General features: G+C 38.3%; 3 protein-coding genes across 3 annotated transcripts in view; 2 read left to right on the top strand and 1 right to left on the bottom strand.

The window, feature by feature from the left end:
- The first annotated feature begins 334 nt into the window (after positions 1–334).
- Positions 335–1,684, top strand: LOC135210414 (uncharacterized). The gene has a single exon (XM_064243316.1). It carries the CDS (start codon positions 335–337, stop codon positions 1,682–1,684), a length of 1,350 nt encoding a protein of 449 aa, XP_064099386.1.
- A 2,299-nt stretch (positions 1,685–3,983) lies between these two features.
- Positions 3,984–14,481, top strand: LOC135210295 (ubiquitin-like modifier-activating enzyme 5). The gene is made up of 7 exons (XM_064243178.1): positions 3,984–4,255; positions 6,361–6,496; positions 8,606–8,802; positions 9,209–9,395; positions 9,728–9,855; positions 11,946–12,160; positions 13,500–14,481. Exons 1-7 carry the CDS (start codon positions 4,119–4,121, stop codon positions 13,685–13,687), a joined length of 1,188 nt encoding a protein of 395 aa, XP_064099248.1. The 5' UTR covers positions 3,984–4,118; the 3' UTR covers positions 13,688–14,481.
- A 121-nt stretch (positions 14,482–14,602) lies between these two features.
- The window catches only part of LOC135210294 (transmembrane protein 209-like), a 50,593-nt gene continuing 37,569 nt past the window's right edge, over positions 14,603–27,626 (bottom strand). Inside the window, exons 7-12 of the mRNA XM_064243177.1 lie at positions 26,193–26,324; positions 25,711–25,829; positions 24,591–24,770; positions 16,319–16,477; positions 15,854–16,006; positions 14,603–15,366 (exon numbers count right to left, since the gene is read on the bottom strand). Of these exons, the coding sequence (XP_064099247.1) occupies positions 15,175–15,366; positions 15,854–16,006; positions 16,319–16,477; positions 24,591–24,770; positions 25,711–25,829; positions 26,193–26,324 (935 nt within the window). The 3' untranslated portion in view covers positions 14,603–15,174. The remainder of the gene's footprint in view (positions 15,367–15,853; positions 16,007–16,318; positions 16,478–24,590; positions 24,771–25,710; positions 25,830–26,192; positions 26,325–27,626) is intronic.

The following is a 27,626-nucleotide window of genomic DNA, read 5'->3' as shown; positions in this document are numbered from 1 at the left end:
ACCAAATTATGTTGGAAGCTAATATGCCTTTGGGAGAATGGGCTAGCAATTTGAGTACATTTAATGATAAACATACCCCAGATACTGTCAACTTGAATGCAGTAAAACTACTCGGTCTCTTGTGGGATACCTGTAATGACTCATTGAGTGTAAAGATGCCGTCTCAGATTGTTACATATTTGAATAATCTAGGAAATGTTTGTACTTTGACTAAGAGAAAGGTTGTGTCTCTCCTTTCAACCATCTTTGATCCTTTGGGAATATTAACGCCCGTAACAATCAATTTGTGAAGAAATTGTGGGAACTGAAAACTGACTGGGATGACGAACTGATGATGGATTTAAAGAAAGAGTTCGATGAATTGTTAAACCAACTCGGTTCTATTGAGGAGATCAAGGTCCCTAGGTCTTGTTTTAATGAGGGAACTTGTCGCTTACATGTATTTGTTGATGCCTCTCATGTGGCTTATGGAGCCTTTGCATTTGTTGTTAGCAGTAAGCACACAAGTCACTTGCTAATTAGTAAGTCTCGAGTAGCTCCGAGCCCCTCACTCACTATTCCCCGTCAAGAATTACTTGCTTTGACTATAGGCATGCGCCTAGCTGTTCATTTGCTAGAGATTTTTGGGGATAAATTTTCAGATTGTACAGTTTGGAGTGACTCCCAAGTAGCTTTGAGTTGGGTATCTTATGAAAGATCTAAAGAAGTGTTTGTAATCAACAGAGTAAAGGAAATCAAGGACTTGAAGTCCAGTCATAACATCAGGTTGTTATATGTCAAGAGCGAGGATAATCCTGCTGATTTAGTTACGCGAGGTATTTCAATGTCTCTTTTGAGTAAGTCAGGTTTGTGGTTTCATGGCCCGACCTGGATTATTGACAAAAATAAGTTTCCAGAACAAGAGGATGTAGTTTACATCGAGTCTGTTGATGTAAATGAAATTATTGTAGAACCAGTTTTGAGAAACCCTGATGATGACGTACTTGTATTTAAATGTTCTGAGTTCTCCTCATTGAAACACGCATTAAGGATTGTAGGTAGATTGATCTTGTTTGGGAGAAGAGTATTTCCTGATAAATTCAGGGAAAGTAACAATTTACTTGTTTTAATCAGAATCATGCAGCGTCAAGCTTTTCCAACGCTATATTATGCGTTGACTAATGGGTTACAAACCAGTTCTAGTGTTCCCTCTGAGTTAAGGAATCTTATCAGACAATTAGGACTTTATGTTGATGAAAGTGGTGTCATTCGGTGCCAAGGAAGACTTCATAATGCAGAATTGCCAGAATTCGCTAAGCATCCAGTATACGTCGCCAGCCGACACCCCTTATGGCAACTTATAGTGTCTCATTATCACATACTCAACTTGCACTGCAACACGAATACACTTGTGGTTATATTGAGACAACAGTTTTGGGCTGGAAAAATGAGACAGTCCGTTAAGAAGATCCTGAAAGAGTGCTTATTGTGTAAGAAAGCACAAAATCAACCTCTAAGTCTGCCTGGATTTCCCCCATTACCACCCGAACGAGTTAAACATCAAGTCCCTTTTTCCTGTGTTGGCGTCGACTATACGGGAAACATTAATGTGTCTGAAAATGAAGCTGAGAACGAGGAGGCGTATGTCTTGTCGTTTACATGCGCTACGTCAAGAGCGGTTGCCTATATGTGTGCAAATCCATGAATGCACAAGAATTCCTCTTTGTTTTTAGACAATTCGCGGCAAGACACGGACTTCCGAAAGTTTTAATAAGTGATAATGCGCCAAACTTCATTGCAGCCAATAAGTTTCTGATATCAGCGAAGAACCCGAAGTAAGAAATTATCTGACGGATCAGAATTTAGAATGGAAGCTCATAACACCCCGATCACCATGGAGAGGCGCCCTAGAGAGTGTTGCGGAGGATGACCCTACGACCTCAACAGCTTCCCCGCCTCTACAAGTGAAGTGATGTCTGATCGTCGGCCTATGAGAAGAACTGCTGCTAAGGCCGACGAACAAAGAAAGTTGATTCGAGAAGGAGCGTTATAAGGACACTATACATGTGTTGTATGAATTTTTTGGTGGGGGAGGGTGTGAGGAATTCCTCTCACAACGATTTTATTTTCTAATGTTTTTGTGCATTCACTTGTTTCCACGCTATTTTTCTTTTATTATAGTTATTAGTGTCTGTCTCATAAGAAATTATTGATTGATTTTCACTGCGTATTGCCGTCTGTCAGGTAATCGACAGACAGGAACTATGTTACTGTATTTGTATTCATGTGAAAACCAAATGCATTCGCATGCCCATATATTTTGCAAAGATATGTACGCCTACATTGCATGACATAATAAGGGTGAAAGAACCACATCTACTCGAGAATGACACTCTTAACATTATTTTATCTGATTTTGCTATGTTCTAGTACGTAGTATCTGTGGTGCGGTTAGCACCGAAAAGATGGTTTTACACAAAGACGTAGTCTTTTGACATAAACGTCAGTAGACGTTTTAGTAACGAAGTATAATTACTGTTTTAGTTATGATGATTCATTTGTCTTTATATATATGAAATTGCTCTTGGTGAATGTATTGCGCATATTACGTATGGTAAGAGTTGGTGTCATTGGGTCTTGTTTGTGCCTCTCGCCAGAGAAGCCATTAGGAGAGGTCAAAAGATCGGGAGGGGAAAGGAAGGGACGAAGGGTAGTAGTTCGCCCCTCTGAACGATCCTTTGCCTGCCCCTCTAGGGGTGTGTATGCGTATGTGCGTAGTACACTGTATGGGCGTGATATCGCCCAAAATTGTATTGACACACACCACCAATTAATTCACTACATTTAATAAATATGTTGAAGTTGCACACTATTATATTTGGAATTTATTTTTGACAACGAACTTGATAATTATTGCAAAGTTTTTTATGTTCATGAAAACCTTGTACGTCAGTTCTACATTCGTGGTAATTGAATAACTTGTCTCTTTTCCCCAACAAAACCCGAATGCAGGACGGAAGTTCGGAACGAACAGCTTCTTGGCTCAACTTTTGAGCTGACCTGTTATCTAGTGTGTGTAGTGATGTGTGTGTGGATTTAAAAAGGGCGATTGCCCTGATTCTTTGAATTTTGTCGTAATTTGCTTTCATTTGAGTACCATTGATTTACAATTCCCCTTGAGTGATTAATTTCATTTGTCATTTATATGTTATTACTCTTTGATATGTTTAACTTTTAGTTATTAAAATTAGTTTTAACTTTACATTTATCAAATGCGTTTCAATATCCTTCGATTTTATTTCATTTTTCCTATGTTTCAGTTTTGTGGATGGTGAATATGAATTGATCTGATAAACCTTTATTGTGTTCATATTTTAAGGTTATGTAAATAACTTTTAGAAACGAGATAACACAGCGGTCCTCTAAGGTCTGAAAATCAACCGGTGAGTACTCGCAACATTTTGAGAGAGAGAGAGAGAGAGAGAGAGAGAGAGAGAGAGAGAGAGAGAGAGAGAGAGAGAGAGAGAGAGAGAGAGAGAGAGAGAGAGAGAGAGAGGCGCGTACCTCTCGTCGTATCTCGTATAGCAATTTATGATCTGAGTTCATGTCTACAAGGACTGCTCAGTAAGTGAAAGTACTTAATTGTGCTACTATTCATTAATGATATTGGTGTGTTATCCTCGTTAATAATGAATTGGGTTGAGAGATATCTCCTCGTAATTTAGAAACCGCAAAGGGAGTTTTGTGGAGTTGTTACGTAAGGCTTTTAGCGGTTTTTGACCAAGTAACAACGTTAAGCATATAATACAGTCCACTATAAGTCCATCTTTTTCGCCACAAAAACAATATAAAAGAAAATTTAAATTATCCTCTTTTGTATTTACACATAAAGGACAACGGGTTTGTTTAGTGGCTAAATTTAACGATACTATCACTACTACCACTACTACAATATTACTAACGGCAGAAGAAGGAAGAAGAAGAAGAAAAATGTGTTTGCTGGATTCGCACCCAACACCTGATTACGTGTATATAAACATCACTGTCATCGCTCCAGCATCTGCGACCAGATTGTCAAACTTCGGTGGCATTGAAGTGACATTTGACAGCTCCTGTCAAGGACAAGGGACCCGGCAAACATGTCAGTGGAAGAATTGAAGAACCGAGTTCGCGAGTTGGAAGAAGAACTGAAGAGACTCAAGAGAAATGAGAGTGGAGTCGTCCGAGAGAAAATCGCCCAGATGTCGGGGGAAGTCGTGGATTCCAATCCATACAGGTTAGGGAAATGTGTCAGGATCGTTCAGGTACTAGGGTCACTTTCCCCACGCCAGGTCAGGTCAGGTCTTTTCTTCGTGATGGGGCAAGTGTGGGCATCGGAATAGCCTATAGTAACTAGCTATATAGCTACCTAGGTAGGCCTGTGGTAGGGTTTTCATTTTTGGTCAACTTTTAGTACTTTAAACTTTTAGTAACCACATATAGGATACATATATATATATTATATATATATATATATATATATATATATATATATATATATATATATATAATATATATATAGGATATATAGGCTATATATAGGCTATATATAGATATATACTATATAGTACCTATATACCTATAAGTACTACTAATAAAGCACATAAAAACTAAAAAATTCTTCTCCATACGTAACCTTCACTAATACTTGGGTTAGCTAATAACAGATAGAAATAATTAATCAAAATACGACCTACTATAAGGTAGATAAATAGGTATCCCCCCCTTTGCCCCCCTGCGTAGCTACCTAATTGGACAAAATTGTCCTAGGGTTAAGGACGGTTACATTAGGTTGGTATTTTTAGGCTCTTTTAGTGCCCTGTCATTTTCTAACCGTTTTTGCATGGAAAACCCAAACATGGCTGTCCGCTTGCCTGGGTATTTAGGTTACCGCCATTTGTGTATGTTTAGCCTAGGCCTATGTATTTTTGCCGTTTGTTTATGATAAGAGGCTATTTACCATCTTTTTTGCTTTTATGTTCATCCCAAAATGGATAGGGTGTAGTTGGTGGAACAGCGGAGATAAGGCTCTAACACTACCTCCAAACAGAAGCGCAGTCCATGTGTCCAAGTGTTATTTTGGGTTTGGTCGTTCCAGGGGTGTCAAAGTCGTCTCCCCGACCCCCTGCTAGGTCAGGGCTTGGCACCCTAAGTGAGGTTAGGAAGCTTAGATCTTGTTAGGTCAGGTTACTTGGCAGTCTAGGAAAGGTTAGGTTTGTTTTCGTGTCCGGAAGCTGTTCCCGTCGTTCTTCACTCACTCGCCTCCAGTTTTACCATATTATTTCCCCATTGTTTAATGTGTGTCTTTCATGTTTTTTCTGGCAGTGATTTCTTTAGCAAATAGGGGGTCACACAGATGGTGGATGCCACTTTTAGACCCTTTAATTTGGGAATGCAGGGCTTTTGTGTGGGGAAAAACATACATTTAGTGAAATACAGAGACCAGTTTAACCTAACCTAACTGGGACTACATATCGCCTTACTTAGACCTGAGCTTATTGCCCAATTTAAGCTAGGCCGCTACAGGTGACTTATAAAGTTGCTATCTAACCAACCACATCTAGGGCACCAGGTCCTTGACCCTAATGCATCATTCCCATATTAGGGGGGGTAGAGCTGCCAGTGCACCTCACGAGGTTCATTACAGCATCCCTTTGGCCCCTGGCTGCAACCCCTTTCATTCGTTTTATCATACCTCTCTTCATATTATCTTTCTTCCATCTTATTTTCCACCCTCGTCTAACAATTGATTCATAGTGCAAGGTATTTGGCTGAGCGAGAGAGAGAATGTGACTTGTCTGCTTCCTTTTCTCTTCTCATGCCTTTTGTTTAGGGTAGAGATTCAGGTTACAGTCCCCAGTTATCAGCAATTTGGTTTTACAGCGCTTGTCTAGCAGTGACGATGACTGGATTTTAGGCACCGACAACCGGCTTTTTGGCAACGATAATCAGGAATTGGAAATTATCAGTTGTCAGCAATTTCCAGTTATTGTCGCGCCTTTAGGAAGGGAACCCCTGCCGATAATTGGGGACTGCCTTTAGTCAGATCTCCGAAAATCTTTGAGAAATCTCCCTGAATACCAATTTTTAGCTCAGTTATTGCAAATGTAGTATTTGTAATGAAAAAAAAATTACACCTTGAATTCTGAATAAAGTTGGCTGTAAAAATTAAAGAAATACTGAGAATATACTTTTGCCTTTTTAAGATTTTATTTTGCAATTTAATCAATGTAGATGTCAAAATGTTTTCCACTTGAATCTTTTCTTGGGAATTAGACATATGTAGGCCTTGACTAATTTACTGTGTAGACTTAACCCTAAACTTTTATAACTTTTTTTCAGTCGGCTCATGGCTTTGAAACGGATGGGAATTGTAGAAGATTATGAGAAGATCAGAACGCACACTGTAGCAGTAGTTGGAGTTGGAGGTGTTGGAAGTGTTACTGCCGAAATGTTAACTAGATGTGGAATAGGGAAAGTAAGTAGACTAACCCAGAGGTGGTTCTTTAGATAAATTGTATCACATGACTGAAGTGCAACCAGTAGGCTAAGTATAATGGGTAAGGTAAATGTGGATTTATAATTTCACTTTTCACTTTGGTTTTTGGAGGCCTTTCTGATGGCCCTCACTTTTGCATTTTGGAGGCCCTTCTCATGGCCCTCATATGGTTTAGCAGATGAATTACTTTTATTTGTTGATCAAATGCTGACTTAGTAGTTTACTTTTATAACTTTATTTGTAGGTAATGGGTATTTTTTTAGTAAATATTCCTTTGCCTTGAATATCTCTCCTTTTTAAGTTTTTTTTTTTAGGCATATAAGTAGCCCAGCTGTTGTGTGCACCTAAATCTCATTTCCAGTTTGTATTTATTGTTTGTTTTATTACAGAACCATGTTTGTTCCTACAATAGTACAAACCAGTGACATTTATATAGGAATATTCTAAGAAGCCAGATGAAAACAATTATTGAAGTTGAGTAAGGTGGTGGTTAATTGGTGGTAGATAGATGAGTGGAGGGATACTGCATGTTAACTTGTGGAACCCAAGCACCATTCATCAGCTCCCATCCTTTATAGATGTCGGTCTCTCTGTTCTCTGACAGGTATTTTTTTTTTTTTTTTTAAGTTTTGCTTAGTTTTTCGTGGTTTATTAGTTGTTTGTGGACTACAACTGTGACTTGACTAATTTTGTATGTTGTTTCAAGAATTGAATAGGCTGTGTCTGAGCGGCATAGTTGTGGATTGCTAGATAGTATGGGGTTGCTGCTGTATGTTGTCCTTGTCTGTGCACTCGCTGTTAACACCTCAGCTTAGTGGATTTCAGCTGCATCATTGTTTATTTGTTCCTACTCAAATAAAAATCTTTGTTCTCTACATAGAGATTTAGCTTTTAGCAAGAGCTGGAAACAGACAATCAAACTTATGGTCAATGTAGTTAATTGCCAACAGGTTGGGGGAACCTTGCCCACCTGTCAGTCAGCACTCCATTGTGCTTCTGGCCACAACTGAGTTCAAACATCTCTTGGGATTCCCTTATTGTAAAGAATTCTTGTTTTTATCAGAAATGAAGCAGCTTCTGGTATATTTCACAGCAGCTTTGTTGTTCCGATTTACTTAATAATATTACCTTTCAGGTTATAAGACTTGGCCACTTGGAAGGACTGCCAGAATTTGGTTTGCTTTGGGTAAGGTAATCCTACTGAGGCCTTCCTCTTTATTCTGATGATAGAGGAAATAGGCTGTATAGCCTTATTATGCAGGTCATTGTGGCTTAGTATTTGATTAAAGAGTGGCACAGAGAAAGGATTGTGTAACCCTGTTGTGCAACTTGTTTGCTTGCCACTACTGGGTTTATGGATTGGGTTTATAGGAGCAATGGTACGACTCCCCATACCCAGGTAACAGTGGGTTAGTAGCATTCTCTCTCTCTATCCAAGGCTGAAAGGATAGGGAAACAGGGTAACAGGGAGCACTGTAACTCTCTCACTTTGTAGAAAGGGTACATGATCAGCAGGAATGTATTCATGTTTGAAAGTTTCTATTTTGGATAGACATAAGCTTGGATGGCAACTAGAATGTCTGAGATATATGAAAATAATAGGGCTATCATTTGGCTGTGTTGAGCAGATACTGTTCGGTTAGTACGGCTAACAGTGCCATGTTGGTGGCAGATTCAGAAACTGAATCCTTTGAGGCATTAGCTCAGAGGCTTAATTTACTGTGAAATGGGAGCTGACATGATCAGCTCTCCTTTTAATGCTCACCACCTCTCCCCTCACTTTTGCTAAGTCAGATACTTGACATGAAACATTAAGATAAACAATTATTGCCTACTGATGGATCATGGGTATGCATAAGCAACAATTGCTCCTAGTTCCTCTGCTTTTGCTGTTTACAAGTCTTCAAAATACACATGCCTGTTGACATGCAGACCATAAATGAGGGCTTTACGTGATTGATGAGTTTATAAGAATATATTCAATATTATAAAAAATTAATTTCTTGGACGTCATCTATAAATAATATTAAGCCAATTTGTTGCTGTGCATAGTATTTATAACATTATGATTATCATTTTGTATTCCAGCTTTTGCTTTTTGATTACGATAAAGTGGAGTTAGCAAATATGAATCGATTGTTTTTCCAACCACATCAAGCTGGGCTGAGTAAAGTAGAAGCTGCTGCTCATACTCTCCAGTTCATCAACCCAGATGTCACCTTTGAAACACACAACTATAATATTACGACAGTAGATAATTTTGATCATTTTATGGGAAGAATAAAGTAAGTATGCTAATTCTGAATCATCATTTTCCACATGTAGTTTTTAACGTGATACTTGAATATTCTGATAAAACTTTGAAACAAAAACCAGTCTAAGCTTGTCTTGTAAGACTTCTTGAAAAAATTCAGTGGAAGGAATGAAAAAAAAAATAGTTCATGTAAACAATAGGATAAACTTCCATGTCAAAAATAATATACAAAAATTTCTCAAATTATTGGTTGCTGGTTAGCTTGCTGTGTGAAGAAGAAATTTCCTTTGTCAGAAGTAACTGCAAGTTTGCTGTGTTTCCTTTCATAATCCTTCTCAAGGTTTCAAGTAACCCTTAAGATATAAATGTAGTAGTACCTAGTTGTCAGTATGAAATTACTGTATATTGCGTTAATCAAGGTGCTCTTGTTATTTCAGGAATGGCAGCCTTACTGAGGGACCAGTAGATTTAGTGTTGAGCTGTGTAGATAACTTTGAAGCAAGGATGGCTGTTAATCGTGCTTGTAATGAGTTAGGACAAAAGTGGTTTGAATCTGGTGTCTCAGAAAATGCAGTCTCTGGGCATATTCAGTTCCTTATACCTGGAGAAACAGCCTGTTTTGACGTAAGTTTTTCTTATTATAATGACATATTAGTGCTTATGTTCCTTTGAATTTGAAAAATAAAATGTTTTCAGAATATTAACACTTTATAGGTCCTTATTAATTGGGAGGACCCTTTCCATTCCTTTGAAGGGTCTGCATCTTTGCAAATTTAATGTTATATATACAGTATAGTAGACGTCCTCATTTTTCTTCTTAGGGAGAAACTTCTTGTGGTGTCAGCCATCAAGAGCTATTTGTGAAATCTGTACATCCTGTAAAACATATCTTAAGCTACTAGAGCTAGTTTACCTACTCAAATTTTAATTTTGCTTTACCTTTCAATTTCTTTCAGTGCGCTCCTCCTCTTATAGTTGCAAGCCAGATTGATGAGCGAACATTGAAACGTGAGGGTGTGTGTGCTGCTTCTTTGCCAACAACAATGGGAATAGTTGCTGGATTGCTTGTGCAAAATGTTCTCAAGTAAGTTGTTTTTTAGAAATTGTACTCCAAAGAAAAATCTGACATAGAATTACAAGTGACGTGGAATTACAAGCCATTTATAAAAAATATGTTATGCCTTTTTTTTTTAACAGTCCTCTTGATGTGCCAGAACTCTTTTGTTTATGCTTGAATTACAGTTATTATAACTGTATTTACAATGTTTGTCATGCTCTACAGTAGTATTTCATTTTTACTTAAAAAAATTTTTTCTTATCATAAATTTTGAATAAATCTGTGATGTTCTTCAAACGGAAGTTGTAGTTGCATCAAAGAATCAAGATCCACCAAATTGTAATATATTGATAAACAACATAAGTTTAAAACAAGCTAACAGTTTTGTTTACCTGGGCAGTCTACTAACACAAGATGCGAGAGCAAAACAAGATAGTGAGAGGAGAATTCTGATAGCTAAAAACTCTTTTAAGAATATGAAAAATCTTTTAACAGTTAACAGAATTGGAACTCAAATAAGAACTCTGAAAACATATTTATGTGGTTCACCCTCACGTATGGATCAGAGAGCAGGGCAATAACCAGGGAATTAAGAACCAAGTTGAATGCAGTGATGTGGTTTTGCAGAAAAATGCTGAGAATATCATGGATAGATAGTGACAAATGAGGTGTTAGCAAGAATTGGAACACAGAGAGCCCTTGTAAGAGAAATGAATTTTGCTGGACATACCTATGTATACTTTAGTTTAACAGACAGGAGACAGTCATTAATAATACAACATATATTCCATCTATACCCATGTACTCAGCAGTCACTTGCTGTACTTCTTATGTCCCTGCCAAAATATTAAGTGTCACAGACATATGAGTACTCATATCAAAGACTGTTCTCCATTAGCAGAATTGCCTACATTTCCTTTATACAGCCTTTCTTAGTCTTTCTAATGATTTTATCATTGTTTTATGGTGAATAAGCCCAATCTACTTTTCACAGAGATATGCATTTTTCTTCCTTCTGTAATAGATTTTCAAAGAAAAACAGAAGTTGCTAAAAGTTAAATAAAAAGATACTTAAAATATCCCAAGCTTGACAAGCTGGGAAATTCCTGTGGTGGTTGTAACCTTCATTAAGACATAAAAGAATTATGTTATGGTATGGTATGGTGTTTGTTCGTTGCACGGAACCAGTGGTTATTCAGCAATGGGGCCAACGGCTTTAAATGACCTCCGAACCATGTCGAGAGTTAACTTCTACCACCACTAATACATCTCTCACTCCTCAATTGAATGCCCGAGAATCGAACTCACTGCCAATTAGGCACTGTTTCTACCAACCATTTGTCACATTAATGTTGATTTTTTAGTCATTTTTTTTCTTCCATGTATTACGGCTAATAATAGTTGATGGGTGTGTATGAAACAATTTGAATACAGTGTCACCTCAACTTAACGGACAGCTTGAGCGTCTGGCCTATCCATTAAGTAATGAAATCTGATGAGTAAGAAAGACCTGTACAGTAAGGTACTCTAGGCTAACTCATAGCTTATAGTTTAGTGCAGTTCCATATAAATGGTTTAATAGCCTATCCTATCTGGTATTTTATGATCTTTCAATTCAAAGGAGTGAATTACTTTATATACTCGTATATTTGATCTCAGCTATCACCACATGAAACTTGAAATTTCTTCCTCAAAACATTTTATATATATCCTGTATCATGAGTTTCATTTTGATAACCTAGATATCATTCAGTTAACCTCTTTTCCTACAGAGTCAGTAAAACCATCTTTTATTAGTAAAATTTGAAAAATAAACTAGGCTTTACTTGCTGGGCAAGAAATCCACTAAGTTGAGGTGCCATTTTATTAGCAGTTTGTACTACTCATGATGTAGTCATCACTGACATTTTTATGATGCAAGCAGGCACCACATGCTACATGTTCAGTAAAAATTTAATTTTATTCTGACTAATGTAGGCAGTTATTATATTGATAGTTTTAATTTAAGGACCACACTGGAAATTACATGTATGTAACAGAATACTTCAAGTTCTGTAGTCTTGTAACGTTTTGGCACGGTATTTAAATTTCTTTTTTTGTTTCTCTCTGCTCAACAGATATCTCCTGAGTTTTGGACAGGTGTCCTACTACCTTGGGTATAATGCTCTTGTTGACTTCTTCCCCACCATGACGATGCGACCCAATCCTCATTGTGATGATAATTGGTGTCGCAAAAGACAAGCAGAGTATACTGAGAAAAAAGCTAACCAGCCTGTAGAAGAGAAAAAAGAAGAAAAAGAAGAGGAAGTTGTACACGAAGATAATGATTGGGGTAAGAAATTGAGAGGTTTTTTGTGCTTTTGGCATGTTAGTGGTCAACCATAAAATTCTCTAATTATTAGAAAAATCAGTCTCCCACCCCTAGTGGATTTGAGTCAAGGATTCTTGTGGTTATGAAAAATCTTCCTTAGAAAAAAAAAAAAAAAAAAAAAACAGTTCTAAGTGATTGCTAAATGCAAGTTGCATACTCCTGAATATAACTGCCATGTGACTAATACTGTAAAGGTTTCAAGATATATAATATATTATATTACTAAACGTCCAAGACCAGGTAAAAATTTATTTTGAACTTGCCCTGTGAGTCATAAAGAGCAAAATTTATCATAATTTGGCAGTCTTTGGTTATATTTTGGAGACCATGCATTTAAATCACAGTTATAAATCAGTTATGCAAGACAGTGGCATGACTTCGTACTAGTTTTATGAATGATGTTTCCATCCTACTTAGATACAAAGCAATATAGAAGAATAAGGAAAGTATGTAACATACCATACTGATCATAATTATTTCACATTTCATTAGGTTTTAGCTTTTTCAGGTCAAACAGACATGATCTCCATTTTTACCTAACTTTGTGTCCTTTACTATTTGGCAATCATTAATATTAAAAAAAGTGTTGTTACCGAAATTTGTAATTCATATGCAGATACTAGCACAGTTGTGGGAGCCCTTCAACACTTGTCCCAAAAATCAGGTTTTTATTAAGTAACTTAGAAGGAGCTAATGTAAATGTTTTTGTTTGTCTGGTGTTTTTATGTGCATGGAACCAGTTATTATTCAGGAACGGGACCAACGGCTTTCCGTGGCTTCCGAACCACGTCGAGAGTGAACTATCTGTAGAAATACACATCTCTAACCCCTCAGTAGAATGCCAGAGAATTGAACTCGCTGCCACCCAGGTGGCAGGTCAAGACCATACCGATCACGCCACTGAGGCGCTTTAATGTAAATATTTAACTGTGTGGGATCATTACCCTTGAGGGCATAAAGGGAAACCTTGAGGGCATAAAGGGAAACCATGTTAAAAATGACAGGTGTTCAATAATGCCACCCCAGTAAAGATCTATTCCCACATGCCTTGCAAAGTCTAAATAAAGTTTAATTAGACTGGTTGCTATTTCTGGGTATAAATTAACAAACCAACAATATCACTACTCGTTATATGTGACCAGACCAACAAAGTCTCAAGTACATGGCAGCCCTTTAATTTTGAACAAGGCGACAATTATGGTTCCGTCTGCTGACGCAGAACACAGCTTTGACTTGTAAAATGGTACTCCCATCTAGTCCTCACACTCATTAACTATAGCCCCGTCTTACTGTTTTTCAGGTATTTGTTTAGTTGATGACGATGCAGGTGCAGCCAGCGAAGCAGCATCTGCCCAGGCTCCTAGCTTGGCAGATGGTATCACTTTTGCATATGAAAGGCCTGCTCCAACTTCAGCAGAGGCTGGAGATACTGTGGAAGTTGATGACACCTCCTTAGAAGAGCTTATGGCAAAAATGAAGGAAATTTGAGCCACATGAATTGTATAGGATTTACAGACTATATAATAAAAAAAATTTAGCCTGAACGTACTTATTTATTTTTTGGTAAAAAAGATTATTACTGTTTAATCTTTTGGTTACGGTTGCTGACAGCTCATTCTTTTGCAACAAGATTTTTTTTTTTATACCTTTTTATACTTTAAAAAACTTTAATATTTATATTGAATCTGAAAATGTGATAGTATTATATATGTCGGATTATTGCCACAAGTTTGTAATTAATATTTTTTTAAAAATTTTATTGATATTGAAACTGAAAATATGTGATAGTATTATATATGTCGGATTATTGCCACATAAGTGTAATTAATATCTTCGTTAATCTAGCTTACAGAGTAATTTAAATATATTTTTATGAATATTTCGTATAGTACATTATAATGAATTGGAAAGTAATGAAGTCTTACATTTAGAATAAATATTGTCCGAGCTTTTATCCAATTTTAGTCTCTCTTCATGAAAGCTCATCTGTCCCATGAATTAAATCCTTTGCAACTTCTTGAGATTTGTATAAATTAAAGCTTAACTTGTTAACCAAATAAGCTTTTTCAAGTATTTCCCCACTGTATTGTGTCACCATGACAGATTTTAGATGGGGTCTCATGATGTTTAATTTTTAAAACAATATAGTTGACTAAAAGTTTAGCATTATTTTCAAGAGACAACATGGTCACAATATTAAAAAGAAATGTATCAGATTTAGCTGATACCTTGTACCTATAGTAAATAAGCTTTTCTTGCTGAAAATAAATGTTAACATTATGGTTTGTTTTTAATTATAACTGTATATTGCTATGATTTTCTTACAAAATTCATATGTTAAAGTTTTTCACATTCCATACCATCTACATGGTACACTTAAATAAAAAGGATTACTGAAAGCAGTTCTCAATATTCCTTTTTATCATGACAAAATTTCATTTTACAAAATTTAGTATTGCTGGGAAAAAACTAATGGAGTAATTAGTTTTAAAAATATTAAAACATTCCAATTCAATTAAAATAATACTCAATTAGTACAAATCCTTGAAGGTAGAAAAAATTAGTCATCCCTAACGAAATAAATTTCAAATTATGCTTACATCGTGAAAAAATTGCACTTACTGATGCATGTAGAAAAAGTATATGGAAGTATTCAAGCACTTGAAAAATGATTTAAAACAACTTTAAAACCCTGAATTAAACAGTTTGTCATGTAAATAAAGAATTAAACTGACATTCATACAGTAAGTTATAATCTCAACTCTTACATCTAAGACAGCCATTGAAGATAACACTTAAAATATACTAACATATCCTTATTTAGGATAAGGTAATGTAACAAACTGATCTGGAACTGAAACCTTCAGTACAAAAGTATAATAAAACCTCTTAAAAAGCTATTTGAAGATCCTTGGAAAAACTGCCAGTAACAAGAATAGTATCTAAAGTCTTGACAAATTACCAGCAAATGTTAATCATGATGAACTAACCACCCAGGAAAGATTTACACCTGACATAGACAAATTAATGTTAGCAATCCGTGAGTGCTGCTGATGTGTAACATGATGAATGAAAAGTAGCAAAGCATGTATGAAATTGTTACGACCACTTCCAACTTCACACTCCTCTTCAGGTGGAAGAACTACTTTTAGATGTGGTGGGTTCACCTGCAGAGAGAAATGAAAAAATTATAGGTAACATACGAAAATCTATTTAGTTCAATTACAGAATCAAGCACGGAATAACAATGTTTACAGTTATAGTGTCCACCACTTGTTCCTACACAAATACAAACCTTTGGTCTTCACATACAATTTTGCTTGCAAACATGAGCCAGAACAGCAGTTAACTTTCAAACAAGGTCGTTAGTTACAGACGGTAGGAGGCAAGCTCCACCTACACATCGGTCGGTACTCCACTTCGTTTTCGACCACTGTTGTGTAAAGTCTGCTGTTTGCTTTTCTTTTCTTGTTTTTTGTGTATATGAGTGTTTATTTGTTTGCTTTATTTTCCAACTTTAAATGAGATTTAATAACAAAAATTGAAGAAAATTGACAAAATTCAAAGTCTAATCTATGCTTCATGATATTTTGGTCTGACTAAAAGAAGTGTAAGTAGTCCACCTAAAACATGCACTTAATCAAATATACATACCTGACTCAGGTACAGTAATGGTATGTTAGTTGGCTTATTTGGTTTCTCTGGGGCTTTCACTATATGAGTGGTGGAAAACATACGACCCTCAGGTTGCTGTATGTCAGGAGGCAACTGGCGATCCATATACATTGCAAATAAATGCAAGAGTATCTGTGAAAACGGTTAACAATTATACCTGCTTCATCACGGTTTTAACAAACTCACACAGTGGTCTGCTGAAACTTATGACATTCATATACTATTGTGTAAAAGTAAATGAGTTATATAATTTAAAAATACAATATTTTCAAAATTTTGTGAATACGATAAAAACTGTTCATTATGGTATCTTCATATCACCTTACCAGTAGTAATTAATATATCCTGTTTTGTTTTTACTGCCACATAATTTTTTATAATGAAATGTGTTTCTAAGACATAAGTATATTTCAATTAAAACAATTTATTACAGGAAACACTCACAGCAGTGTCAGTAGGATATTCATCTTTCCATGGTTTACCATTGAAAGTGGAACTGCCTCCATTCCAACGATAAGCAGATATAGCACCACCAACACTCAATTCTCGTAAACGATGGACTAAATAATCTTGATGTACTGTCACGTCAAGGAATGGGACAATCTGCCGTTAAAAAGAAAAAACTTTCAGACAATTTCAAAACATAGTCCCACAAACTTAAAAGACCTCCACTGATATCAGTTACATAATTATGATAGTATTTGCTTGGGTACCTTTTTTGACAAATCAGAGAATTTCTTAAACTAAATAGGTGTAAAGTACTGTTAAGAATAAGCTAGAAAATAGATAGAATTATAGTTAACATCTGCTAAGTTGAGGGCTATTAATAATTAAAAATATGATATTGTTATGATACAATAAAGTTTGTTCATACTTACCTGGCAGATATATATCAAAGTGCCCACCCACCTCCCCTCAGGAGACAGTGGCACTAGAAAAATCTGACAGAAAATGGGAATGGTTCCTTACGCCCGCCTCCCAGCGGCGGGAATGGGTACTACCACCTGGCCGACCACTGCGTGTGCCGGGAGTTTTGAAATTCTGTCGGACTTCGGAGAATACAGCTATATATATATCTGCCAGGTAAGTATGAACAAACTTTATTGTATCATAACTATCATTTTGTTCATGAATCTTACCTGCCAGATATATATATAGCTGAATCCCACCTTTGGAGGAAGGGGGAGACAGATTTGATTTTGGGAAACAATTTCATATATATGATTGATATTTTGGTTCCTTAACTGTTAGCATAGCTGACTTCGTGAGTACCGTCACCCAAGTCTGCTTCTGCTTTACTAGAGACTCCAGCTAGGTAGTGACCTGTGAAGCTGTTGAGTTCTAGAGGATCTGTCAACGGGGGCGTGACCACAATGCAACTAGATCCTATATTATAGACCTCCAATTTCAGTAATGCATTCCTAGAGGTGCCAGCAAGGACGTGACCTGTGTAGCTGGTGCGCTCTAATGAACTGTCACGGGGAGCGTGACCACAATGTGACAGATCATATAGGTGTTGCTTAGACACCGAATGCTGTTAATGCTTCACTGGAGGTGCCAGCAAGGACGTGACCTATGTAGCTGGTGCGCTCCAGATGATTTGTCAACGGGGGCGTGACCACACTGTGACAAAAACATTTTACCCTACTATGAGGGCGAAGCAAAAACATTACCACCTGACCTTGCCTATCTGGTTAACCTTCGTATAACCAAGGCTAATGGAGGGAAGTCCGCCTAAGGCGGCCTACCCGAGACCACAAAAAACTAAACACCTACATAAACATAATAAAAACAAAAAATAAAAAGAAATAAAATTAAAAAGTCCAAACTAACATATTATTTTCTAAATGATAGGAAGAGTGGCTTACTCTCTGTCCCCAATATAGTGTCAGCTGCGACATATGGGCCCAAAGAGTAGCAGTTCTCGTATGTAATCCTCACCTCCCGAAGGTAGTGAGAGGCAAACACTGAATTACTACGCCAAAATGTGGCATTCAAGATGTCATTGAGTGCCATGTTCTTTTGGAAGGCTACCGACGTAGAAATAGCCCTCAGTCCATGCGCATTCACCTTCAACACTTTCATATCACTGTCTTGACAGGATGAATGCACTTCCTTGATGGTGCCCCTCAAGAAAAAAGCCAAAGCATTCTTTGACATTGGTAACCTTGGCTTCCTGACCGAACACCACAAGTTATCAGAAGGACCTCTTATAAACCTTGGTTCCTATCTTTTCAGACGGAGGGTTGACTTCCTAGCTATTGCTTAGGAGTCTGCTTCGTCTCAAGAGCCTCAGCGAGGATGTGACCTATGGGTAAGAGTTCTTGTGGGTCTGCCGATGGGGTCTTATCCACTTACTCGGCAGAGCCTAACTGGCATTTGTCAATGGGTGCTAATCCACTCATATGACCATATACCTATGCCTATTAGCATAATTAAGGAGCACAACACCGATCCCAATCACCTGATCCTAACACGAGGGTTAGCGCTTAATTTGAAAAGAGTTATCCCCAAACTCCTTTCAAAAACCCCAATAAAAATCACTAAGTTAAACTAAAAATTAACTCACTAGTTAAGGATCAGTGTCGGCTCCCTATCCCAGCAACGTATCCGCAGACACGAATAACCAAGAGAAAAGGATCTCTTGTAGGTAATTAAATTGAACATCCTTTCGTGTAATGGGAGGTCAACACAGAAATTGCATCTCCCGTAAGTGACAGCTCATATGTCCTTTATGACATATTGTTATGGAACCAAGAAGAATTCATAAAAGCTCGCACTTCATGCATAGGTTCGAATGGACTGGACATGAGGAACTTCAGAACTACATCCAAGTTCCAAGACGGCAACTTGGGTTGTTGAACCTTCATCGTTTCGAAAGATCTCAAGAGATCGAGAAGGCCTCTGTGCCTAAAGACAACTAAAAGCACACTCTTATAACCCTTGATTGTAGACTGCAAGTTTTAGATCCCTTCTCAGAAAAGGAAGTCAGCAATCTGGCTCACAGAGGTTGTGGTGGAGGAAATGCCGTTCTTCTTGCACCAACTCCTGAAGACTGTCCACTTCGATTGGTACACTGCGTTGGAAAACGCTCTTCTTGCACTGGCGATGGCTTTCGCCATTGACGTATAAAAGCCTCTCGCTCTGGCCAACTTTTGGATAGTCAGACTCAGAGCGAAGAGGCTTCTATGGTACCTCTCGAAGTGGGGCTGTCTGAGTAGATCTGTCCTTACTGGAAGCGTCCTCGGGAAGTCTACTACGAAGGCCATGAACTCTGTGAACCACTCTCTCGCAGGCCAGAACGGGGCAAACAAAGTCATTCTCGTCCCTTCCGACGCCGCAAACTTTCTCATGACTTCCCCTAAGATCTTGAACGGGGAAAGGCGTACAGGTCCATCCCCGTCCAGTCCCAGAGAAGTGTGTCTATTGTCACTGCAGCTGGGTCGAGTACTGGGGAGCAGTACAGTGGAAGCCTCTTCGTTCTGGACGTCGCAAAGATATCCACGAGTGGACGTCCCCATAACCCCCACAGCTCTTGGCATACCTCCTGATGCAGAGTCTACTCGGTTGGCAGAAGTTGACCTCGTCTGCTTAACAGATCTGCCCAGACGTTCTCTACTCCTGCTACAAACTTCGTAAGGATCATGACGTCCAGTGCCCTTGCCCACAGCAAGATCTCCTTTGCCAGAGCAAAAAGGGACCGAGACTGTGTTCCTCCCTACTTCTTCAAGTACGCCAGAGCTGTGGTGTTGTCTGAGTTGACTTGGACTATTCGATGAGAGACTTTTTCTTGGAAAAACTGGAGAGCTAAAAAGATGGCTGCCATTTCCTTTAGGTTTATGTGCCAGGACACCTGTTCCCCTCTCCAGGTGCCTGACACTTCTTTCCCCCTAATGATGCTCCCCATCCCGTGGTGGACGCGTCGGAGAACAACACTAGGTCGGGGCTCTGAAGCTTGAGAGACACGCCCTCTGACAGCTACACTGGATCTAGCCAACATTTCAAGTGATGTTTTACCTCTCCTGAAATTTCCAAGATCATGTGTAGATTCTTGTTTTCTTTCCAATTGTACTTGAGAAAAAATTGTAACGGTCTGAGGTGCAGTCTCCCCAAGGAAACAAACTTCTCCAGCGAGGAAATGGTCCCCAGTTAGACTCATCCATTCCCTCACCGAGCACGAATCTTTCCTTAGGAAGGCTGACACTTTGTCTAAGCCTTGCTGCTGACGTCCCTGGGACGGAAAAGCTCGAAAAGCCACTGAATCCATCTGAATCCCCAGATACATGATGGATTGTTGGGTGGGATCAGGATGTGACTTTTCGAAATTCACCAGTAGTCCCAGGGACTTCACCAACGATTAATTTGTTTGAAAATCCTTCAGACACCGCGTTTGAGTGGAGGCATGAATGAGCCAGTCGTCCTTCGAAGATAACAATTGCGAAGGAGGAGACTGAGGGGCCGCAGGTTGAAACTATTCTTCAAAAGAGGCTCGAAGCCATCGAACCAAGACCTCTTCTTCTCAACTGACACACGTTCGGGAAGATGGTAACCGTGCTCTCTAGACAACCTCTGGAGAGCTGCATGAAATCGAGAGCGCAAGGCAACTGGGGCGAAAGAGCGGAATGAGGAGAAGGAGAAGGGGACTGCCTGGACTCTTGATTGGCAGCCTATCATCCTTCCTCTCGCGATGTGGCTTTGCCTTTCTCACTGCAATCAACGAAACAAGTTGTTGTTGCAAAGAACACAATCATCCTTTTCGATGGAGAACATTCCTTCTCAGGCAAAGGGCTGATCCTTTGAGAAGACGATGGGCGAGGGGAAGCCTTCCTCCTTCTCACATGGACCGCAAAGGATATATCTTTGGAGCGACAGAAGCGCTCAAAAGCATACTCATCGGAGACGTCCTCTCCGGCGAAGATCGCAACACAGCAGAAAAGAGAGAGGACGTGAAGCGTCCCCCTCCCTGAGACCAAAGACGAAGGCCTGCTTGTGCAACATACATCATACATCTTAGCTCTCTTTTACTGCGGAAGTCTTCCAATTGCCCAGGAGACGACCGCAAAGCAGAAGGAGCTAACGGACGAGAAGCGTCCCCCTCCGAGGAACCAAAGACGACGCCGCCTGTCGACTATAGCGTCTTCGTTCTCCTCAGAGGGAGCGAGACCCTCCGAGAGTTCCAACTCCTGCGCGGGGAGGACGTCTCTGAAGACAAAAGTAATCTGTCAAGATTCGAATTCTATGAGATTATGAACCATGACATCACCTATAGACGAATCTTGACTATGAGAGATGTTCAGAATAATTTCTAGATCATCTATGCTATCCCAGTTCTTCTGCAGGAAAAACTGGAGAGGTGTGAATTTCAGTCTATTCAGGGAAAACAAACTTCTCCAGCGAGGAAATGGTCCCCTGCAATTTCCTTCCCTAATAAGGCTGCGTTTCACTTAAACAGGAGTAATCTGAAGACACTGTAGAAGATTGTTCATTTGTTTCTTCCTAAAAGTCTCCTTCCTGAGATCCATTACTATTCTCTGAATCTCGGCGAATGTCTGAAGAAGCATTACGTTGTGCGTCCAGCCGAGCATCCTGCCGAGCATCACGCTCGGCGCTGTCGTATTTGGCAGCGGAAGGAGTCCCCCTCATAATCGAGCGAGGGACGTCTCGGCGAGCTAATTGACTGCATCTCTTGCACATCATTCTTGTTTCGAGGGAAATCATGTGTGCTATGCCGCTGTAGACTCGGACAGAATTCGTTACCTGCAGGTAAACAGAACCGATAATATATATATACACACACACACATATACATATACACATATATATCTATACATATATATATATACAAATACATATATATATATACACACATACTACATACACATATATATATTTTTTTTTTCTTTTTTTTAATGAAAAAATTCTCGCAAAGTGAAGATGTTCAGTCATGTATGCTAGAATTCCCCTCAACCCGAGGCTAAGGCCGTGATTGTAGGGTAGAAATACGGTTAGTCCGTCAATCCCGCAGGAGAGAGAGAGACGTAACCTACCGCGCATGGCAGACAATCAGATGGAACTGAGCACTGGCATTAGTGACAGCAGACTCAGAGAACGTTCGTCGTTCTCGCACTGCTCTGCCTGAGTTGCCACCTACACCATTCTACGAATGAATAGGTTTACTATCATTCTAGAGCAGAAACAAAAAACCATCAAACTGGTATATTTAATCGAAATTGAATTTGCTAAATATAAAAGGCTAACTTGGTATTGTCATAACAATACCTTAAATGTTTAAAAATAGGGAAACCGGTAACCCCTGAATAGTTGCAGGGAGAACCGATTAAATGTAATATGAATAATCGTACTCTCGGTTGTCCTCCGTAGGAGTAACTATGGTATGAGTATATAACTTGAACCATACAACCGCTTGATAGTAATATGACGTAAGGGCAAAAATAATATTACTATGATACAACAACGCTTGTTCACCTTTACCCGGCAGATATATATATATCTGACTGGTAAGTTTTATGAACAAACGTAGAGTATTTTAGACACTTGGACAGCTACCTCCCTACTACATTCTGCCTCGCCGAGGTAGGGAGAGCCATCACGCGGTAGTGTTTTGTCAATGAGAAATTATACGCTTACGCGATAGAATGAACACTCATGGCATTATCACTATACTTCTAAAACTTTCCAATGCAAACATGATTCCAGGCTACGCAAAGATTTAAGAATCACAGATAGGGTATTACCCTCCAAAGACACTATTGTAGGGCCCGAAGGCATCACCGGTCTTTGGAGGGATAAATTCTACTGGACGGGTAACTTGTGTTACACGCCTGGAGGAAGACCTCCTTACACTATCACGTTCTAGTTTACGTACCTATGATTCATAAGCCTTCCACGCAGAATCAGACATATTTTCACACTCGTTGCAGCGGTCATCAAACATACAAACATGTTTCCTACAATTCGCGCACACTGTATGAGGGTCTACCGAAGTTTTCGGTAGCCTAACCTTGCATTCTTCCACACAACATACTCTGGCCTAGTCGAACTAGATCCAGACATCGTAAGTTTAAGGAAAAATCAAGCTAAAATAAAAACAATCCACAATTAATTAGCGTATACCTAACCACCGATCCAAATCAAATAACCAAAAATCAATCGGGATACTCAAGTGACCAAAAGTGTTCCAAAATCCAATGACGGAGGTGCAGAAAACACTTGTTGTCTGCACCGGCGACAGAAAATATCTGACAGAAAATGGGAATGGTTCCTTACGCCCGCCTCCCAGCGGCGGGAATGGGTACTACCACCTGGCCGACCACTGCGTGTGCCGGGAGTTTTGAAATTCTGTCGGACTTCGGAGAATACAGCTATATATATATCTGGCAGGTAAGATTCATGAACAAAAAAGTATTTTTATATTTCTGTACCAATCCCAAGGCCCATATGATGAATCCTAGCTTAGAGTAAACTGTCACGTTTCATGTACTACTATGAAGGAAAAACTAAATCACTGCTGTTTATCAAAGATATACTACAATAGAACAATCACCTCAGTAAGAAAATCTTCAATTTCCTCCTGATTTTAAATATAATACAATGTTACATATATTACCAAATACCAAGTTAGAAAGCTTAACTGATAAGATCAATCTAAAAAATCAATTTAAATAAAATATATATCAAATCAAAATTGCCATGGTCCATATCATAACCATGTCAGGTGGCCTCAATCCAAATTACATTATTGCAACTCCTCATTTAACTGCTCAAGGTGGCAGATAGTAATTATCAAGGTCTAAATGGGGTTATCTACATGTCTTCCTTGGAGTTTCATCCTGAAACAGGTGAGCCAATGAAAAAGGAGCTTTTGCATTACACTATTCTAAATGGTAATGAAAAATTCCTTTGATCTGTTGATTGTAAATTTATCCTTTCTCCTGTATTCCTCCCAAAGGAACGTAGTGCTGTCAGTACACTTCGTGTGGCACGCTGAAGGCTTTATTAAAGGGTGCCTTACACTTTAGCAAGCAAACAATGCTAACAAATAATCAGTCATTGCAAGAAATAGTAATGATAATTAAACTTAGAATGAAGGTTACCCCTTTTTGATAACCAAGTTAAAAAAACTATGCAGTATACAAAATTACAGTTAAATGACAATAATCCCATTAATTACAGGAACAGAACGAAGCCCACAATAGCAATTCAAACATGTAATCCCTTAACTGCAAGAGAACTGGACGTTACTTACAGAAATACATTAAAAAACATTACTCACAGTAACATGAAATGAAAATCACCTCCATCACAAAGAAAAATTGAATGCATGAATAAAAATGCAAATTACCTAGTTCCCAAAGACCAACTTAAAATATGTCCAACCCAATGAAAGGCCCATGTAAAAATGACACCTTAGAGGATCCTGTCCCAAAGTCTCAGCAGGTGTGGTGGTGGTCTTTGTCTTTCATGACCTAACTGGAAAGCCATTTGTGTGGGAGTAAGTTTATATATGATAAAAAATGTATCAACTACCACCAATAAATTACACATTGTCAACCTTCAGTGCTGACAAGATTTTAAACAGAAAAACTATGTAGCTACCATATTCAAAAGATCACACTTCCTGCTATATTCCAGCACCATTAAAAATAACATGCACTATGTTACTGCATACAATATAATGTAAAGGAACAATACTTACATCTCCTAACTGTTTCACACCACTGATATTTTGAGCTGTCTTTTTCAGCTTATCTACACCAACTGATCCAATCTGAATTTCAGGTGCTACTGCTCCTAAATCCTTGTTTGTAGTATCTATGTCTTTAACTAGAGGAACCAGAAGATTTGCCGACATCCAAATCCGTAAGTTTTCTGTGAACTGGATGAAAAAAAATTACCGTTACCTTTTAAAGTACAAAAATTATAAATAAATTTTATTTGTCCGACTTAAATAGTGCAAACTGAATACTACCTATGTTAATACAGTAACTTAACCTAATGGCTCCACTTTGAAACTGGAGTCTGTGTATCTATGAATCAAGGTTGCCCACCATGTACTGTACAGCAAAAGTTACCGGGAAACCTACAGCTACTCTTATTTTAACCAGATATTATACTTATTAGCAACCGGCTTTTAAAACCATATTATTGTTCAAGAGCAACCAGATTATTTGAACTGCAGCACCAATATGCAGTAATTGTGCCTCACTATAAAACTTTTTAGTTCCAGAGGTCCTTTATTCCTCACAGTATTGGACTGTGGAACAGTGTCCCTGAGGACGACATACAATTGGAACTTCAAAGGCTCAAGCATTGCAATACGTTAACTACCCTAATACAATTCCTTGTATTTAAGACTTTATGGTTATTTATTTATGATTTTTTCTTCTTTCTTAAAGTGAGATGTCTTCTTTCTGTATTTCCCTTTACCTCTTCTTACTTCTTCCTAATGAACACCACATTCTTTGAGCTTGAATTTCAGTTCAATGGCCCCTATGGGCATGTGCCATATGAATAGGGTTCACCTTCTGAATAATAATTATAATATAGAACAGTAATAAAAATAATGTGGACCCCTGCTTTAATGCAGTTCAGCACTCACAGCTTCAGTTAGTCACAGATTTTTCTGTGGGACGTAAATCCAGATAAATCATGGAAAATGCACTAATTTGCGGATTTTTTTTTAGAGCAATATTGAGTAATTACTGTATTTTCATGACTACACTTTTTATGATGAAAAATTATTTACTAACTACAAGAAAGAATGTCAGTCAAGAATTATTCCTTCTTGAAAGTATGATCCTTTACTCAATACTAACCTGAAAGAGTTCCTCAGGGGTCACATTCCTCTTCCGCCAAATCTTACCCACACTAGAGCTTGAAAGGTTTGATGCTTTGATATCATCATTTTTGCTATCAGCAGAATTTGTTTCCTGGTCTGCAAAAGGGAAAATTTCCAAATTCAATACCTTTATTGTCACTAACACTCAATTTCATAAATTCCACTGACATTTGACAGTACATAGTAATATAAAAATGCTTATCAAACTTAGCAAAACAATAGCATTAAGAATTTTATCTGATGTTCGCAACCACTCAAGGGAAACTTTGTAAAAAAGATTTTGGGCAAGTAAAGCTTAATCTATAACTTTTACCCTATCATATACACAAAAAATTATTTTCATGGATTACTTACATAGAAACATTTAAAATGTGAAAATTGAACAGCATAATGCAAAACCTTTACTTCATAGTCAAGACCCATCCTGTAAAAATTAAACAAGTTTTGTACCCAAGATACCTGCATCTTTAGTAGCTGCCTGATATACATTCTTTCGCAGAACATTGCCATAATCTGACAGTTGTGAGTGTGGAGATGTCCCATAAGCCCACAAAGAGCTATTCATGCTGTTGTTACTTTCTGCTTGAGACACTGAAAAAGGGATAAACAAGTACATAAAAAACCTGACATTGGCAAAATTATTTAGACTTATCATTACCACAGTATAACTAACTTTGGCTAACTCTACTATTTCTATAATTATTATTTCTGAATCTCAACCGCCAATGATAATGCCTTTTGATACTCTTCTTTCTCATCCTTTTCACATTACCTTTTCCATCACACAATGGATTTGTTCCTTGAACCATGCATACAAATCACTCATATACAGCACACACTGCAGTCTTCTGTCAACAAACATTCCCACTCATCATTTACATGTTAATTCTCTCTTTCCTACTCTCGCTCTCCCCCCCCCCCCCCCCCCCCCCCATTCAACAGCTGCAACCTGTAACAACATACCAACTACCATAACATAGTTCACTGGAAAGGACAGTAAAGGCACAATGTAATTGTTCAAGAAACAGCCCAAAATAGCTTTCATCTGCACTCAGGATCAAACTTAGGGCTGGCAGACTAAGTACTTGAAGTGTGTACAGCTTATACTTTCAAGTACATAGACTTCTAAAGCTGGACTGCTGAGCTGCAATGTAATTGAGGCCACAGTTTCAGCTACTGAGATCAGCTTCTAGTATTGAAGGGGAAAAGCTAAGCTGTTATCAGTCAATTTTGACAGTGTACAGGCAGTCCCCAGTTAACAGCGAGGGTTCCATTCCCGGCTAGCGCAAATAACCGAAAATCACCAATAATTATGGTAATAAATGGCAACCGAAAATCACCAATAATTATGGTAATAAATGGCACTTATGATGTAAGTGCCATTAACCGCTTGTGAACCCCAATAAATCGCTTAATGGCGCCAATAAACCATTAACGACGCCGATAAACAACTTACCAATGCTGATAAAACTACCTACCAACACCAAAAATTACTTACCATCACAGAAAATCTGATTAACAATGTCATTAGCCAAATGCCATAAAACCAGAACACTGTTAACCGACACCACTGATAAGCAAGGACTACCTGTACCGTACTTCTACAACAAAAACTATAATTTGTAAAATTATATTGCACTGACCCACAAGAATACAGGTAGTTCACGCTGGCATCGGTTAACATCAATCTGCTTTTACAACATTTGTCTAACGATGCCAGTAACCGGATTTTAAGAATCAATCTCCAGTTAGTGGCACTAATCTCCAGTTAACAACACTTAAGCGGATTATCAGCAGCTCTGATCTCTGGTTAAAGGCGCTGTTAAGCAGGTTATTAGTACTATTATCATCTATTTTCAGTTAACGGTGCTCGGCCGGGAATGGAACCCCTTC

Source organism: Macrobrachium nipponense, chromosome 39 (assembly GCF_015104395.2).
Source record: "Macrobrachium nipponense isolate FS-2020 chromosome 39, ASM1510439v2, whole genome shotgun sequence".
NCBI classification, from domain to species: Eukaryota; Metazoa; Arthropoda; class Malacostraca; order Decapoda; family Palaemonidae; genus Macrobrachium; species Macrobrachium nipponense.
Note: the sequence above shows the minus strand (reverse complement) of the source record. Positions and strands in the feature narration are given on the sequence as shown.

Excerpts from the sequence above, each read along its gene's own strand:
- LOC135210295 (XM_064243178.1), top strand. The coding sequence starts at position 4,119 with ATGTCAGTGGAAGAATTGAAGAACCGAGTTCGCGAGTTGGAAGAAGAA. Across the intron at positions 8,803-9,208 it reads CATTTTATGGGAAGAATAAA|GAATGGCAGCCTTACTGAGG; the intron begins GTAAGTATGCTA and ends TTGTTATTTCAG. Across the intron at positions 12,161-13,499 it reads ACACGAAGATAATGATTGGG|GTATTTGTTTAGTTGATGAC; the intron begins GTAAGAAATTGA and ends ACTGTTTTTCAG.
- LOC135210414 (XM_064243316.1), top strand. The coding sequence starts at position 335 with ATGGATTTAAAGAAAGAGTTCGATGAATTGTTAAACCAACTCGGTTCT.